The 19,518-nt window shown below is 34.5% G+C and overlaps 1 protein-coding gene across 3 annotated transcripts in view; it reads left to right on the forward strand.

Moving 5' to 3' along the window:
* LOC130446121 (histone acetyltransferase KAT6A) overlaps positions 1-18,878 on the forward strand; it is a 48,018-nt gene extending 29,140 nt beyond the window's left edge. For 2 of the 3 annotated variants that reach the window (XM_056782209.1, XM_056782211.1), the window contains exons 16-20: positions 3,015-3,255; positions 4,464-4,920; positions 4,991-5,279; positions 5,409-5,715; positions 5,782-18,878. In XM_056782209.1, coding sequence (XP_056638187.1) covers positions 3,015-3,255; positions 4,464-4,920; positions 4,991-5,279; positions 5,409-5,715; positions 5,782-6,467 — 1,980 coding nt within the window. In that variant the 3' untranslated portion in view covers positions 6,468-18,878. The remainder of the gene's footprint in view (positions 1-3,014; positions 3,256-4,463; positions 4,921-4,990; positions 5,280-5,408; positions 5,716-5,781) is intronic. The other variant, XM_056782210.1, reaches the window with a different exon arrangement.
* Positions 18,879-19,518: the final 640 nt, after the last annotated feature.

Genomic DNA, 19,518 nt, shown 5'->3' on the forward strand with positions numbered 1-19,518 from the left:
AGAGGATATACAAAATTGCTTATTTGAAATTTTAATTACTGTAATTTTATTCTGTAATGTTTTCAGAATGAAGTCCTTGAGAACATGAGTGCTGAAAATGGAAGCCTCTAAATCTGTATTTTCATATGTCTCTTTTAGAAATTCCGTGTAGCAATCTTGGAGGTGAATTAGTGACAACACTCGACGATTTGCAATAATTTCTTTTTCAATATATAGAATTAATTGTTGTTTAGCAATTTTATGGCTGTCTCGCTTTTTAGACCAATCATCGGTAGAGGGTGGATTAACTTTTCTTTGATGTTTTGCAAAATAATTGACATTACAATTGTTATGATATGCTAAAGAAGACTGGTTGACAGAATTACTCTCTTCTTCAATTTTTTGCAACATCTCAATGTCATTCAATTCTGTAGCATAGCTTTTAATTTTTTGTAGAAAAGGTATTTTATTTTTAATATTACGGCAGTATATTTGCCGCCCTTTACGTTTGATGTTAATTTTCATGCAAAAAAAGCATGATTTGGCTGATCCATCATTTTCAAAACTCTCAACATCTATCTCATCATGTGCATAGCTCTCTTCAACAGTATCCAGCGAATGTGCAATGTTTTCTGTTTCTTCATTCTGTTCGATATCTCTGTAAATAATAACATGTGAAGCTATTATATTAGTAACGAAAAAATCAATAACCGAAAACATTTTTTTTGGAGCTTTGTCAGGGTGGCGACTTGAAATTATATTATATATATATTATAAGAATGAACAATAACGTAAAAAAAGAATATTCAACGAACTAACCGAGAGGAGCATGGCATTAAGTGTGGTTCTACGATTGGAGCAGACGTTAAAGAAGTCGAAGCGTCTGTAACTTCAGTACATTCAGCTGCAGACGATGTTACAGCTGGCTCAGTTCTGTATAAAACAAATAAATAAAAGAATAATTCAAATTAAGTATATACATTAGACACACTCCATTTTTGCTGAGCAATTAAAAAAAAAATGTAAGTTATTTCAGAGCGTCCAACACGTGGTCAACAGAAAAGAACAGCACGGTTATAGTCGGCTTCAGCATGGAGTAACTAAACACAGTACGCAGCATCGCGCGCATGCGTACTAATATAACTAAACTCCAATAGAAAAATGTACAGAATGAATAGATTTTTATTGTTATGAATTTCAAATTCCATTGGAGGATCAGCAAAATATACCATGCAATTTGTAGGACAATGTGGGCGTTAAATTATATAATTATTAACTAACCAACAAAAAAAAATCAGCTGGTTAGTAATAATTTTTCATGACCTCGTAAATAGTACATGTTGCAAAAATGGGACCTCGTTGATCAAACCTAGCATTTTGTAGGACAAATATTTTTTCGGCTACTTTAGATTATTTTTATAAGAATTATAAATTAAAAAACCAGTTAGTAATAAATTTTTGATAACCACTAAATCAACAAATTATGTCCTCATTACCCCTGTTAGCTACCACAATCGAGCATTTTCGTAAAGGAAATTCTTGGGCGTCTCATTGAAACGAAGCTACTCACGAAGTTTCAACTTGATACTAATTATTTTTACATCTAGTATTTGTACTACAACCTAAGAGTGTCGGACTAGAAAAATGTTCCACGTAATGTGTAGGACAATGTGGGCGTTAAATTATATAATTATTAACTAACCAACAAAAAAAAAATCAGCTGGTTAGTAATAATTTTTCATGACCTCGTAAATAGTACATGTTGCAAAAATGGGACCTCGTTGATCAAACCTAGCATTTTGTAGGACAAATATTTTTTCGGCTAATTTAGATTATTATTATAAGAATTATAAATAAAAAAACCAGTTAGTAATGAATTTTTGATAACCACTAAATCAACAAATTATGTTCTCATTACCCCTGTTAGCTACCACTTACGAAATTTTTGTACTAGCTAATGTTGGGCGTCTCGTCAAAATGAAGCTACTGACGAAAAATTAGCTTGTTAGTAATCACTTACGAAAAAGGGCGAGGGATCCCGGTCTATTAACTTCATCCCATAAATGCTCGATGGGATTCAAGTCACCGGGCTACGTGGTGTCCAATCCTTGAAGGCAATTCCAACATCCTGTAAATACTGCCGTGCGATACCTTCAGTATATGAAAGGACACTTTCTTGAATTAGTATAAAGTTTTCGCTGTTGAAACTGGAGACGTGATTTCCTAAAATTTTTTTCATGTATCGATTCGCAGTTAATCTACCACCAGTTTCAATAAAAACCAAGTCGGTTTCTGCTTCCATTGAAATACCCGCCCAAGCCATACAGGAACCTGGAAAGCCACGTTTTCTTTTATGCAACACTGTACAAATCTTTCCCTCTTCTATCGCTACTATGCAGGCACATTCGTCTGAGAAGAGAACGGATCCCCATTGCTTCAGTTCAATTAATGTGTTTATTGACAAATCGTAGACGGGCTGGCTGCTCGGTGGGTTGGGGTTAATTTGGGGCCGGTAGGTCACTTTTTTGGCTTGAAGTTAGTTACTTTTTGACCATCCAGCCATTCATAGCTATTCCTCGCTCTTGTTGGACTTTAACACTATTGAGTGCCCGATTACTTAGCGGAACCGCGTCTTTGATGAAAGTTACTAGTCTTTTGCTAACGACAATAAACTCTGAACATAACAGACTAAGTCATGTTGAGCAGCTTTATCACTTGTGGAGATATGTATTGGTTGATATTTGATGGCTAACTGATAATGGTAGTTCAGGTAGATAATCTGTTATATGGGTCAGTTACCTCTAATTATAGCACCTTTGTAAACAAGCTTAAAAAGGGTGGTCACGGATCATTACATATTATTGGTCTGTAAGAGAAAGAGTATTACATTTTTTTTAAATCAGTATTATGTCAAAAATCAATTAGTTTATCGATTAAAATGAAAAAATAAATAATTTTCAGTAAGTTAGGAAAAAACAAATATTTCCAAATTTTTCAAATAAAAATCGAATTTTGACGAACTATTGTGTTTTTAGGGTTATACACATCCAATGCTTCATCAGTTTGCTCCTCTGGACATGTTACCGAAACAACCAACATGTGAGAAAGAAAAATCTAAATCTCATAGATACTCCAGTCAAAGTAGCAGTACTAGTGGTAGTTCAAGTAACAAAAAGGAATCGAGCAGGAGTGAGAGTAGAGAAAAACATTCTTCTCCTAAAAAGGAAGATAAAAAATTGCGACACGAACAAGAATCTTCTAGTACGATTAAAATGGGTAAGTAGGTCTGAAGATCTTCCTGCTTTGTCTAGACCTTTCCGCCAGGGCTTTCGAAGTTTTTCACATTTTCTATGTCCTCATGCTGCTTATTTTAAGGCTGTCATTAGTGCATTTGATTGGCGATATTTTAGCTGCAAAAAGTTTTTCAGTCCGTTTACTCGCAGGATTTAGTACAACGCGACTTTTAGCTCTTCGGGAAACAAAAAAAAAGGCTAGAAAGGAAACATTTTGGCACAATTTCTAATATCAACAAGGCTAAAACAACGTATTTTCAAGTTATTTCAAAGAATCCTTCCAAGAATGTTCCAGTCATTTATTAAACAATTTAATAACTAAAGACTACATTGAAAGAGATTAAGCCAAGTTTTACGTTACATTTAACTTTCTTCTTAATATTGGTTAAAATATGGGTGCGGAGTTGTTTGTTCTGTCACTGGATTTAAGTTAAAACAGTCTTAAAATTTTCTAGAATTTCTTCACTGATATGTACACAGTAGTATTTACAATAATATGCAAACTTAATCTTAATATAAATCTATAATACTTCACGTATTTTTTATAATACTCCCCGTTTGTCATCTTTAGTTTTTTATCGGTCATATTTGTGAGCCCTACATAACAGTTGTATGGTGTAGAGGAGGCAGAAGAGGTACCATCATTAGGATGTGGCAATATTTTATAATATTTTAACCATTCGATATTTTTGTTTCACATTTGATTTAGATTAACCAATGTGAGCAGAGAATTTTCCATTGCCTATACTTTGACGAAATTGGGAAATCCTCTTCCTTTAAATGAATGTGCGACGATATCTCAGTTATTGTAGTGACCGGCAACACCATCCATACTCAGGGATGCCTGCCTAACAATGAAAAGTTTGGATCTTCAGTCATTCAATTTCACATTAACGTTAGATTATAATATATACATGTATACTATCTTTGAATAATGATGATGACTTCTTTGGAATAGTTTTTTAGAATTACTGTGTATCATGGTAAATTGAAATACCCGAGTAAGACGATGACAAAAATTTCTCCCACCCCAGACTGTTTTTACTATCAATATTTTTCGTTTCTTAAAATGGCCTTTAGTTTTGCAAATGTGTAGACCAACCGCTAAAGTTAACCTCTCGGGAATTAGTCTTATTTTAAACCAAATTTGTCACAATTGTATTCAAAAATATCAAAGTAAACTCCTTTCAGAAGAATCAGCAAAGTCCGCTAGCTGTTCATACAATCAGAATTTGACGAAACACAGTTCTCTCAGTTCTACAATCAGCCACTCAGATAGATCAGACAATAAGACGAAATTAGAACGTAAAGAACAGAAAATTGAAGAAGCATCTCAACAACTTGCTAATTCCATTAAACAGTCGCCAAGCACTGCTCCGACGAGTACAGATATTACATCTATTTATACCGCTGATTCCGCCTCGAGTTCGGTACACGGTTTACATTATGGACATTGTGGAATTGATGTCAATCAATTGAATCTTGAAACACCAGCCACTATCACCGCCGATGTGAATTCTCAGAATTCTGTTGATACAGTGAGACCAACAACTGCAGTAGTACAAAATCCAACACAGCAACCCAACTATGACTGTACAGTTCAGCATACCTTGCAGAATCTACAAACTACTTCAATATCAGCTACCAGGTAAGGTAAACATACAAGTAAATTATTTGTGTTTTTTTAACGAACATTTTACTAAATCGAACCATTTCAGTCCTACAGTACCTCAAAACAACATCCAATTAGTTCAGAATCAGAGTTCTACACAACAGTTACATCAAAATTCCTCTAGTAAACGTCAAGTTCAACAACAACGTAGCAATAGAAGTAATACACCATCTTCTACCAAACAGCATAATGTTAGCAGATCGACACCTCCCAGTGCCACACAAAACAGGCAGAGAGCGACACCTCCTTGTAATACTCAACAATTGCAACAGATGCAGGTCAGCCCGACAGCACAGCATACTACCATGCAACATCAGCATCATAATTCTCAACAGGTGAGAAATATAAAGAAAAAGGGATTAATCTAAGTTTAGTCCTGTTCTGTTTTTTTTATTAAAAAATAAACTGCGATCAAAACTGGGTAGCAAAATATATATTTAAACATTCTAAAATGATTTTTTTAGTTACAACCTCATTTACATCACCAAGTAGCTGTACACCAAGGCTATCAATATCAAATAGGTCCATCGGCGGTTCATCAGCATCCGCACGTACATCATCACGCCGTTATTAGCCAAGCAAATTATATCCCACTGGCAGTAACAACACAAGCATTTCCTTCCACCAGTACCTGCGTAAATATACCGCCCATGACGACGGTAATTCAACACGGCATGAGCTCTACTCCACAAAACGCAGCTAGTCCACTAAATTCCGTCGGTGCCACTAATCAAAAATTAGCCCCCAGCCCTAGCTGTGCTGTAACAACAGGTAATAGATTCTATTAACCTCACTTTGTGAAGTGCACCAATAATAACAATAATAATTTATTTACAGGAACTAACTTTTACATACAAACAAATCCCCATAATCATTCAACAACGCCTTCTCCGTCACAGCGAGGAAATACGGGAGGACAACCGGCTAGTGCTAATGCTAGTTCGAGCATAGCTAAACTGCAACAGCTAACGAACGGTTTAGACATGACGCCAGCTCCTTCTTGTCAAATAATGACCCCTCCTCCAGCTACAATGACATTGACTCCACCCCCGACACATTTACACGCAACTCCACCGCCTCCTCATCAAATGGTACAGAATCAAACTGTTCGAAATTTGACGCCTCCGTCCGGTTTACCGCCTAATCTTCAACAACAAGTTTTGGGTTATCACAAATACTATCAGACAAATATGAATGTTAATCAATTGAGTGGTACCGTAACACCTCCTATCGGTCAAAATCTCGGTAGAACTAGTAGGAATAGTACAAACGTAGCTACTATGCAACATATGCAGACTTACAATATGAATAGTTATCCTATGCCCACACAGCAAACACCCGGTGCTGTTACTAGTTATATAGCGAACACTGGTTTTATAAACAATCAAATTCCTATGCAGATGATGAATATGGCGCAAACTCAGTATCAAGATCCGGCCGCTTTACAGAGGGCGCAACCACAAATGTATAGAACTTATATCAACGGTATGTTGCAACCTCTAAATAGTACGATGAGACGTTAATGTACTACAGGTTTGGTTCATTTACCCAGTGATTAATCAGTGTGCTTTATAGGCCAGTATTTTACATCTATTTTTAATTTATGCTGCTAAATCCTGAAACAGTAATTCAGGCGAACAACCAGTATAAACACAGGATCTCACTGCTCCATTCTGCGGGTATCTGTTTTTCTCTAAAACTTTTTAAATGAATATTAAGAAAGTATAGGTTTAACTGGGGTAATTGTAAACGATTTGTCATATTTGGAAATCACAAAAATTTAATATCTTACCGTTGGCTCTTTTCTTCAATGGTGTTTATTAGATTCATTGTTTCTACTTCATAGGTTACTGTTGACTTTATTGCTATTCTGTAGATTTTTATTTTAGTATGTCTACTGCGTTTTTTACATAGCATTAGAAGCCGGAATTTATGGTATGCTCGCTAGCCTCTTTTGAATAATTTCATCTCCTCTTCATTATGGTTGTTAAGTGTTACACCAAGTATATAAATTGTTAACTAGTCCGCATATTATTTGAAGGAATATATGGAAAGTAATCGAGTTTCAAAATGTAAATTTTCTCCATTGTTATTTGAAACGGTTTCAATATTTCAATACTTTGATGTTTCAAAAGATTTAAAATTTCTTTTTGAAACTAATTTTTTTCATTATAACAGCGATTTTGAAAATATAACCAAAGCCTTGCAAATTTAAATTCCATCTATCCTTAAATGGAAATATTTTTTAGATGCTTAGTGCTCATTCAGAAATACTGCGGCTTCATCTTTTAGTTTATTTTACAATTTTTATCACAACCCAGTTGATTTTTCTACAACCCATCGCTGGGTCGCGATCCACACTTTGGGAAACGTTGTTGTAGAATAAAATTTTTAAAAACATTCATGTACTGGCCTATTAAACAATATAGTCTATACTCGAACTAAAATTAATATTGCCTTAAATTATTTTATTTCAATATTGAATACATTGGGCTGTGTTGGCTTAGGATCTGCTCATTAATGTAAATAGCGATTGTTTATTACTATACATATTTTAGAATACCATTAATTTTAAGTATTGAGTTTATAATCAAACATATTTGATGATATAACAAAATGCATCAAATAAAACCCACCAATAATCTCAATTAGAGGCCAATCTTTATTAGATAAACGTCAGATTTAGTTCCGCTGTTCAATGAGCAACAGAAACAAGTTATTACGATCCCCCAATTCCTTATTATCGAAATCCTCAATATTATAGCCAAGCTAACTTTGATAAGCATTGTGTGTAGTGCTTATCATAATATATTCTGTATTCAAATCTTAATAGTATTCTCATGTCAAATTGGATTACCAAGACTTTTAATACCATATGCAGTTACCGGAACTGAATTTATTTTTTCACATGTAAATTTGGTATAAAAAATTTTTTTGTAACCAAAATAATCTTATCCCCTACCGTTCCAGGTTGTTTATGTCTTTCTATTTCTCATTTTATCTGAAATCTTTCCAATCTTAATTCTCTTACATGGTCCATGAATTTTATTTAGATTCTTAGCTTCTGTTTCTACAATAATTTCTTTATCATTACCTTTGACGAGGGAAAAGTAATGAGATTTATTTTTCACAAGGACTCAAATCAAGATTCTTGGTTATTGGCAGTCTTCTAAATGTACACATTTCTTCTATATTCCTCCTGTTTAGTTGTGAATTTTTGAAGCATTGTTTTGGCCCAAATTTTCCTCATGTCCAAATTTGATGTACAGTTAAAGTACTGAGAGTCATTATCCTTCTTATTAAACAACGGTCTGATCTGGTAATAATCCTAGCAAATTAATTTTTTTTGCCAGATTTGTCAATGTCTTCTCTGGCTTTTCATCATCGGAAAAATTGTGTTCTTGATAAACAATTTTTCTTATAAGCTTGTTTCAACTTTTCAGTAGTCTTAGGTTACTAAGTGAGTACTAATATATATAATATACTTGATTGCATGAAGTTGTTCTAAATTCCAACACCCCATTTTTTTAATACACTGAAAAATATTGTGTCAGCTGTAATTAGCTGAAACTGAAAATTTAAAACGATCAATAAACTGATATATTTAAGTCCGGTAGACAGAACGTGACTAAATTTCTCGTACTGTCCTCGTATATTTTCTTTATAAACCTTTTAAGTATTAATATTCGATCCATCCTTTCATTTTATCAAGATTCTTGTCCGTACCCACTGTCCATTAATTTTATTGAATTTAAGTTTTCCCTATATCTATTTTCCCTCATTTCCATTTACTTACGGGGACACCATTTTTTTCCGAATTTATATTTAAAACTGTTTCGGACTTGAAATTAAAACTGTTTTTTCTCAAAACTAAAGTTCAGTGTATTATAGGTTATTCTAAGCTCTTGTTAAATTTTTACTATCAAAAGGATTGATTTAACAGTAAAAGTTCTTTTATCCTGTAACTGATTGATAAAACTGTATGCATATTAACTCAAGTTTAAAATTGACGCACCACTATATTGCATATTTGTAATGTTTGCATTGTTTATTTTATTTGCAATTATTATATTGTTGTGAAATTAAACACCAAAATCTACTAACTTTAATATATTTCCGAGCTTTAGAATACTTATGTATCATTCATCTGGCAATTAAGTAATCAAGAATATTAGGCTTATTGAAAATCGAAAGTTCGGAAATATATTAGAGTTAGTACACTGTCGTGTTCAATTTCGCCATAATCCCACTGAGAAAACGCTCATAGTCTAACTGACAAAGCCTTCGTTCCAATTCATTATATAAATTACAAATATATTTAAAAAAACCAATAAATTGGGGATTGCAGCAAATTTGGAAAATGAGAACTATTTATTAAGCTTTCGGAAAGTGTTCTTCCCATCATCAGGGAAAGTTCAATTCCTCGTTTCCGCAGAAAAATGTCCTTCACTTTTTCTAAGCCTTTTTGAACATGTTCCTTAGTGAGTAGTCTTTATATGGACGCGAATCAAGTTTCCTCAGATATTTTGGTGGCATTTTATACTCAAAATAAAAAACTAATCACTGTAATTATGATCAATTTGTCCCTATATACCTGATTAATCTGACAGTGCTACACTGATGCAAAAATTATGATGATACCAAATTCGCCTTGCTTCAAATATATTGCTCAAGACATGAAGGTTTCGGCGCTTTCCAAGTAAGTATTAACATTTTCATAGATTTTTGTCAGACAAAGTTCCAGATGTTCACTTTCAGATACAAGATAAATAAGGGGTTTTCCAATAAGAGGTGTTATTTTGATATTCAAAGAAAAATGCCATTTTTTGAGATAAACGATCGGATGTTTATTTCATTATAAAGAGGAAGGTATGCCGTTAATAATGGAACACAACATCAGCCAAATGGCCGCCACGACTGCGCTTACAGGACCATATCCTTTTTATGAAATTTTCCATAATCAAATTGCAAAGTGACTGCCCTATATCCTCGATAGCTTCACGAATTCCATCTTTGAAATCTTAAATCGATGCTGGACTGTTGGCGTAGACTTTATCATTCACGTGGCCCTAAAGGAAAAAGTCGCAAGGTGTTAAATCACAAGATCTCGGTGGCCAATTGTGATCACCCCTTCGAGAGATAACACGGTCCGGAAATTTTTCCCGTCAAAGATGGATGGTTTCGTTGCTTTTGTGGCACGTAGCGCCGTCTGGTTGAAAGTAAACGTTGTCCAAATCAATACCATCCAATTCCGGCCATAAAAATCATTACTCATCTCTCGATAGCGCAATCCATTCACCGTAACTGTTGCTCCAGCCTCATTTTCGAAAAAGTAAGGTCCAATGACACCGCCAGACCATAAACCGCACCAAACAGTCACGCGTTGAGGATGGAGAGGATTTTCAACAATAATTCTTGGATTTTCAGAGCCCCAGATTCGACAATTTTGTTTATTGACGTAACCACCAAGGTGGAAATGGGCCTCATCAGTTAAGATGATTTTCATGCATTTCAAGGAACCAATCAGCAAAGACACGACGTTGTTGATGATCGGCCGGCTTGAGTTCTTGTGTTAACTGAACTTTATAGGCCTTAAGACCCAAGTCTTTATGCAAAATACGGTGTATTGACGTTTGTGGAATGACTAATTCCAAAGAACGACGAGGAATGGACAAACCTGAGTTTTCTTCAACACTTTGGGCTACAGCAGCAATTTTCTCAGTTGTTCTTGAGCGAAGTGCACGGGTTTTATTCTTCACATCACTAACTTGTCCCAACAGCTCAAATTTTTCCATCAAATTTTTCTGTATTGCGGTCCGAGAAGGTGCTTCACGTCGACCCAAAAATGTTTTAGTTTTACGAACCGTCTCTGCCAAACTTTCACCATTTTTATAGTGAATTTTAATAATTTCAATGCGTTGTTGAAGCGTGTATCGTTCCATTTTCATTAATGGCGTAGTTTCTATTTTTCAAAAAATTACCTTCAAAAGTGACATTTACCGAAATAGCGGGCTGTTCAAAATAACACCTCTAATTGGACAATCCCTTCCGGTGTAGATTAATTTGACTTGTAGTCCCTTTACAGCCTTGATCATGCTTTCTCTGGTCAAATAACGCATACTAATCGAAAAATTGAAGCTCTTACTATAATTGCTTATGCAAAATGTACCATTTCTCTTTATTCCTTGTTAATCCTGGTCATTGCAATACATTGTCTTGATGAAACACTTTCTTCTTATCCAAACGCTGTAGTTTTTGCGCACAGTTTTCTCATGTCCAAATTTTCAGTTACTATGCGATGTACAGCACTTTTTGAAATGCCTACTATGTCTGCTAACTCACGCACTTTCAGTCGAGGAACATTCGGTACCGCTTTGTCGATTTCCCTTAACATTTATGGAGTCGTCACCTCCTTTGGTCAACCACTGTGATTCTGATCTTACCAATATTTTACTGTTGATAACGAAGAGTAGAATCTAGGTCAATTTCTATATTAGTTTAGTTATTACCTTTTAAATAAAAGTTACTTCTTACTAACCACTTTGCTTTAGAGAATCAACAGCAAAATACGGAACTTGTCATGTCTTATTATGTGGCCCAAAATACTTCAATTTCCGTTTCTCTGTACTCTACACCATAGAGCAGAACAGAAAATATGTAGCAGCTGACTTGTCTCAATTCTAATCTACTTTCAATTTGTATAGTTTCTTCATTTACACCGAAACCACCTCTACTTTACACCAACAAATTTAGGTGATAAAACTTTATGAAGAACATGAAGAAACTATACAAATTGAGAGTAGAGTAAAATTGAGATGAGTCAACTGATACTGATATTTTCTGTTTCGTTCTATTTCTTGGACCACAACCAAGGCTACTTTAAAAATACTAGAATCTTTCGACTTTCAGCCGAAAGTATATAAGCCATCGATATTTTTTAATAATAAAAATTTGAATGAAAATATAAGTGGTGGGTTTATTTTAGCCAGGAGTTTATTATACCTAGTAGCTTGTTATTTTTTAATCCTTTAAATCCCTCTACAGCATTCGGAAATCTTTGTTTCGTTCTCGTGTGAATTAATAATTTAATAAATTACACATTGGTCTTAGAGGAAGAGCCAATGACCTATTTTAGGTGGTCATGAAACTTTCCACAATAAATCTTCTATCTCTGTTAAAAATGAAAAGGCACTTCTGACAGCTCTCTATAGCCGGGGAAGATTACCTTAAAACTTTAAGGGGGGTAAGAATTAAGACTTATTTATTCACAGTATCAGTCCTAAAATTTTAGGAAATTACTTTTGCCTTCATGGAATTTTTGTCAGAACATTTAAACCTATTTAGTAATTTCTTCTGTCTTGAAATTTTAACAGAAGATATAAAATATATGAATAATGCCAGAATGAAAGTAAGTTATGGATATGGAAACTTGCGGGTTATAGAGAGAATGCGGTAGATTTCTCTTAATCTTGTTGAAACATTACTTAACAGAAATGTTTCTCTGCCTTTGACATAAATATACGAATATTTATGGAGTACAGTTCAGTTTTAGTCATACTATCAGAATAAATTTCTCATACTGAAAAATCCCATTAAATATTTTGTAAAATACTGTCTACAAATTCGAGTATAAACAATTCAAAAGTTTCGGGGACTACATTGATACGTATGTTGATTGATGTTGAGATATTAGAGCATTCAATTGAGTTAATTAGAGACACGAATGATTCTGTATTAATTGAGGATCCCAGCGACCAATATGATGAAGACTGTCAAACAACTGAATAATTTCACGAACCTAACTTTTATATATCTTAATATTTATATTAGTATAGTAAGTTAAGTTTAAGTTAATCTTAAATTGTATATATTATTACAAACAACTTCTCTATTTCTCCTGTACAACTTCTATTTTGCTCTCTATTAGCGCTTTTTTTCTATATTTCTATCTTACTTGCATTCGCACGGAGACGTTTTTCGTTCTGGCAAATTATTGGTGATGGAATTTCGTTGTGGCATTGTAAATTGGGAATTGTTCATATATTTTATATCTTCTGTTAAAATTTCAAGACTGATGAAATGATTAAACTGAATGGATATGACTAAGGCACACAATTTTTTTTACTTTTTTTGCAAAAATATTTTGTTTTTGAACCTCTTTTACAAAAGAAACATCTTTTTCTGGTCCTTGGTTGGATGTCTTCATCTATGGAGGTTTCTCCTGTTCGAGCAACTTTGTCTCTTACCGTTCTGGGAATATTTGTTTCTTATGAACGTCGCTCCAGATGTTTTCTTGTCAATGATATTCCAACATCTCTTAGATATAATCTACTCACAGTCTTATATGTTTTATTATGACGCGCAAAAATAATTTGGGAATTTACCATTTACCAAATAACCATCGGCTACCTCCTGGTATTCCTGGCAATTTATCTACACCTCCCTTGGTATGATTATAATAGGTTTACATTTTTCTTTTGTAGATGGATCAATCATATCATCATGATGTAAACTGGATATAGGATTGAGATTTCCAAATTTTTTTGGTATGTAAGACACAATAGTGATGTCTTTTTGAAATCCAAATATCGAAGAAAATTAAAGGCGAGCTCTGATACTGGTAAATTCAGTTGCCAATTCTCTTTTATTATTATTTTTTTATCGTTCCTACATATTTTGTGCTCGCTAATTAACTTTTCCACCAATCCACCACTGGTAAACCAATTATAAGATTACGATTAGTCCCAGATATAGATCCCATTAGCCTCAATACTATATTTTGTGGGTTATTCGGTCGTTCATATGGACCCTCAGGTTGCTTTTCAACATATACCTCCATTTTGGAAGCATAAGATATAGAGGAATCGACTAGGGCATACATTTTTATTCCGGATCTGTTAGGCTTACTTGGAATATACTGCTCGAAATCATATCGCCCTATAAATTCCTCGAGCTTTTCATCCAACGTTGTGTTTGTTCCAACTGTATTGTTTTTAACAAAAAGGTCAAATAGGCTTCTGATTGGAGTGTCTCCTTTCTTCTCTTGTTGTCGAATCGTCGAAACGAAGGTACCGTAAAAGAAAATGAAATCAATCGTGAGATATAATTAACCAAAAGCGTTCTTTTCTTTACCATAGCTCTTTTGTATTAAGTCTTCCAATTTTGAGATAAGTAAGATAGGTGACCCAAATAAGGCCTACCTTATTTTTTTATTGTATAACTAGCGGATTTATAATAATAATACACTGGTAATTTGAAATACTTATATTTATTTATTAAACTTTGTAATAAAGAAAACAAAATTGCTTCAAAAACTAAAATCACACTTTTGTGAAAACAAATTATTAAAATGTCACTTTGGCCTTATTGGAAACCCTGTGTCTTAATAAAGTCTTAATAAAAACAAGTAAACAATGAACTTCTAAATGAATATAAAACGTTGTCAATACTTATATTAAATCTAATGAGATCAGATTTAAACAATGAAATTATTATTCAGCCTTTTTTTATCTTTTTTACCTTTTTTCTTAAACAATCTCCTGAACAGTAAAATATATTATCATCGGGTGTGAGTCCAACACACAACTCATGATACCAAACCGCACAAGTAAGACATTGTCGCATATCATCAACTCGATCTTTACAAGCTGGACAGTACCAAGAATCGTGTTTATTATCGAGACGTTTTGGTTTAGATTCCGTAAGCTTATCTGATATCAAAGAAGCAGTCTTTACTGACGTTTGCTTTCGCGTTGCAGCAACTGCAGGTTGTGCAGATGTGCAGCCAGTAACAGAGGTTGATTTTGGTGTCTTTGTATTAATCTGGATCATGGACGAAGAACCAGGAACATCTTCTATTCTTGACGATGGTACAGAAATCTGTGATGTGGAATTCATAGCACTGTCACCAAACAAATCTTTTGTTATCTCTTGAGCCCTGTAATTCAGAGACTTCTTGCGTGGAGTAGTCGCTACAACTTTAAACTTAGGAGTTGGTAAAAATTTATGAATCTCACACGTGTTTGATTGGCTGTCTATCTTCAGTGGAGCTCCAGCATACGGATTGTCTCTTGAGAGCAAGGACAGTGGCAAATTATCTGTATCTGTGCTTGACCCATCTGAATCTTCCACATTTGCAGTTGAAATTCTTGTTCTCCTTATTCTCCTGGGTTATATGGATATAACCCTGTAGCGCGAAACCCATTCGAGATATTAGTAATAGTCATACATTTCGGCCATCTTTGTGAGAGAATGACATTGAAGCTTGTCTTGTAAAGGTTTCGTTCGGGATGCTGACTGACCTATTTAATCAACTCTTGGTTCCAATGGTGCTCAAAAGAACGATAAACAGATTTATCCGTGGGCTGTAACTCACGCGTGGTATTTGACGGAAGATAATATAAAGTAATGCCACAATATGAGGAGACATGGCCCTGATGTTCTGTATTCATGCAAATGATTAATAAACTCTATGAAAGTTTCTGTTGTCATACTTCCTTTTGGCGTCATCTTCACCAGAGAGCCTGGAGGTGAATTGTCTTGGAATTCTTGCTTTAGTCTTTTACCTTTGAACAATATCATTGGCGGAATAGCTGATCCTATAGCATTTCCGCAGCCCACCACAGTTACACTTTCAGCATGCTCATTCGCTATTTGATGAACTCTTTTTCTTCCTTTGGCTGTCAGAACTTCCTGTTGATAGTGCAAAGATATGCGACAATTTTTTTCATCGATGTTGTAAATGCTTTCAGGTTTATGTTCAATTCCTAGTCTATCCAGCACACTTTTGTATTTGGAAAAATGATCGCTAACAATATCTTAATTTAATTTTTGAGCACGAGCTGGATTCATCATCTGTGCTTTACGACGTGCTAATTCAGGGTGTCGTTTGAGAAACAACCTCAACCATTTCTTCCCCGTGGCGTTTTTGGCATGATTGAAAGTGTTTGAAATTTTCTTAATTTTACAGAATGAAAAAGCCTGTATGTGCAACATCTTTGATGTCAACGACACTCCAACATCAGCCAAACGTATGATTCTTCTGACTAGTCCAGCTTCTTGTTCTGTAGTCAATATAGCCGACCGACCCAGCTTTCGTGTAATCGACCCACTCGCTAGATGGTTGTTCTTGGGATGTTATATCTGGCCGCAGCAGCATATGTAGATAATATACGCTTTTCTACCATTTTAACAGCGTTTTCCATCTGTTGCGAAGTCCATTGAGCCCTTTTTTTCTTTGTGGTAGAAGCTGGTGATTCGTTTTCCGTGATTTTACTGAAAACAAGGGTTTAGTATTTTACTGTGATACTTTTCTAACTGACATAAAACAATATCCTAATAAGGCCTGTACCTGTGGCCTTATAAGGCCTACACATTTTTTTTGTAGGCTTTATTAGTGCATAGCACATGGGTAAACAAACCAACAATTATATGGAAATACACCGATATTACAGCTTCTTCACTTACGTGAGGGGATGAATATGCTATAATTCTCCTATAAACAAAACACAGCACACCGTGTACAAATGAAAATACTTACTGTTTACGCTGCCAGAATTTTATAAAAACAAGCGTGCACTCCACGTCGTTGTTGTGGGTGTTAGTTAATGTACACGCACACATCTACCAATGTTGGCGGCATTTTTAAATCATGAAGCGGGAAATTTTAAAAATAGCCCTTATTAGGACATAGGCTTTATTTGGGTCACCCACCTTAGACCAAGAAAAACTTTAATTCACGTCCGTGAATTTTCCTCTTCTTTGTTTCTTTCTTGTTTTAATTTAGAAATGTCCATATTTGTGTTTTCCACTATAAGGCCAAACATTTCATCTGTGAAAAATAGTGATCGACATTCTATAGCTGTTTTGGCGTTTTTGCCACAGTTTCTGACGCCTGATCATCGATCGATGATATTAGCTCTTACTGTTTTGTTTGGACAATGTTTTTTCCATCGCGTGGTTTCATTACCAATAAAAAAGTTGGTATTTCCAAGAGAGTTTTCTGCTCTTCCTCATAATTAGACATTGCTGCTAAACAAACTAATTATTATTACTTAATTATGATACAAAATATTTATTCTAACTTACCGTAGAAGAATAAAACTAGCCTGAACCGTCGGGTAGTTAAGTGTCTTCTTGAGGTTAGTTTTCATATCAAACTGCTGGTATGCGGTAGGTGCAGTCGGTGAGGATGTGCTTAACAGACACAGGAACGTCACAACTTTGGCAGACAGGACGACTTTCTGACGACATCAAATAGCCGTGAGTAAGTTTTGTGTGGTTTATGAGGAGTTTTCTTCTTGGCACAGCTCCTCTCCTATTCAAAAAGTTTAGGGAGAGGTGAGAAGTAGATGAGTGGATGTTATGTAATGCTGTAGTACTCTTGCTCCATATATTGCGTCAAGAGGTTTTTGAAGTTAGTTAGTTCATTGGCAAGCTGAACTGGGATTTCAGGAGGATTCTTTGTGGCCCCTTTGGCATGGCGATCTGCAGATTCGTTTCCAGCAATTCCAGGCCAGATGAGAAGACTGTTATATCAATAGCAATGAGAGTTTGGTAGCTCTCGTGAATGTTTTGGACTACTCGGTGAATATGGTTGTGATTGACAGTATGAATGAAAGACTGATGATAAATGAATGATTTCGTGGTTTTTAGTGTCTGCGCAACCGACACCGGATTTAGCTTTGGAGGCATCCGTATAGAGAATTAGATCGAAGGATTTTTTATTCAGAATTTCCAAGAATGCTTTCTCTACAAGGACGCTAGGGGATACATGTTTATTGTAAATGGTAAGTGAGATATCTACTATGGGAATACTTTTGGTCCAAGGGGGAAAAGGCAAAAAGAGGTTGGTATTTTGGAGTAGAGGTGAAAGCAGTTGAGGAATAGAATTTATAATTGTTTGTGAGTTGGTAGGTACGGACGTGGTGGTAATTAGCGAATGGACAGCGTTAGAAGGATCGGAAAATACTGTACCAAAATTAAAATCATTCAAAAATTCAAATAGACACACAACCACAAATTGGGTCGAACGTCGGGTCTGAGAGACTTCATCCCACCCGCAAGGTTAAAAATAATTATCACGTTCTGTTAGCAATTAGGAGAGGTGTAAATGTTCTGGTAAAAATTACATGAAATCGAAATGATGTCAAAAGAAATTTCCCAAAATTTATTGGCTGATACTTTAACTAAAATAAGTTTTGATACTTACTTACTACCCTTGGTTACTACCTTACTTGGTTATCGAAACGCGCGTCAGTGTAATTGTGAGTGTTGGTATAGTGGTAGTGTGAACAGTGTGTTCATTATGAATATCACCAACGGTTCCAGAAATGCCAACTAAGTATTTGATATCCTCTTATGTATAAATGAATAAAAAATTGTAAATTTTCCTTGGAAACGTTTTTTTATTGAAAAAAAAAATGGGAAAATTAGTTCAAACAGACATTTTTATTAGGTGTAGTAGATTTCTTTTAAATTCGGTCTTTTGAATTTTGTATAAATTATGAATATATTTGCTTGTAAATAATTGTTAAATTTTGTTATAAATTGTTCTCTCATTGTTTTTTTTACTCTAAAATAGAGCCATAGGTAACCTTGTAATTATTGTACCTATAAAGAGAAATATTGTAAAATCAAAAACGGCTTTTGTACAGTTTTGTGAGCCGGAAGAAATAATCATGTTATCAGTAACTCAGTTACTTTTCGGTTGTGTATAATCTGTTACTATTTTATCAATTTCAATTTATTTTTTTTTATTTAGGTTTAAATCAAAAGTATATTTAAGAATATTTGTTTTTTATCACGTTTTCACTTTTTTGTATAGCACTGTGATTAGATTTTTCTGTTTTATACTCTTAATAATCTATTATATTATAATATTGTAAATTTCAGTTTGTGACAAAATCCTGAAAATTAAAAAGAATGTTAGTTTTTGTTTGTCTTCTTATTTTCAAACTTGTTATTTTGTCCAATTACAGACTAAATTTCAAAAGAAAACTATTGATTTTCCAAACATACACAATCGCGCAACGCTAGTACGAACATACAGGGTGTTTCTAAATTCAGGAGGTGATTGCTCATATTAATTTGCACGTCTGATCAAGTGTTGCGGACGGGATGGCGGCCGGCGCGACAACGGCAAATCTCGACGCATTGTACTGAATATGGAATATGCAAGTTTTTACAAGTACGAGTAACAGTCGCCGAGCTTCTAAAATATTATCTGGTTTATATTGATAGAAGAATATACCTCCACTTACATTTGTCGTCTCTTATTTTTTGTCACGCTCAACGTAGACCCCCATCGAGTCTCTCGTAGATCTCTGGTAGTTACCAGATACTTTAGAACTTAAAAAATTTGCAGTAATTTTTGCTCACCGATCCGACTATCTAACAATGAGGACCTTATTATATTGAAGGTCCTTGGTGCAAAGAAGATCAACTACTCATTTTGGTTGGCAGTACTATACCGAGTATTTCAAAATGAATAGCGGCGTTTTAACGCTTTGTAATATTTATTACATTCAAAAATTATGAATGAAACGGACAGTTTCAATAGCTTAACGTAAAAGC

Source organism: Diorhabda sublineata, chromosome 6, assembly GCF_026230105.1.
Source record: "Diorhabda sublineata isolate icDioSubl1.1 chromosome 6, icDioSubl1.1, whole genome shotgun sequence".
Classification (NCBI taxonomy): domain Eukaryota; kingdom Metazoa; phylum Arthropoda; class Insecta; order Coleoptera; family Chrysomelidae; genus Diorhabda; species Diorhabda sublineata.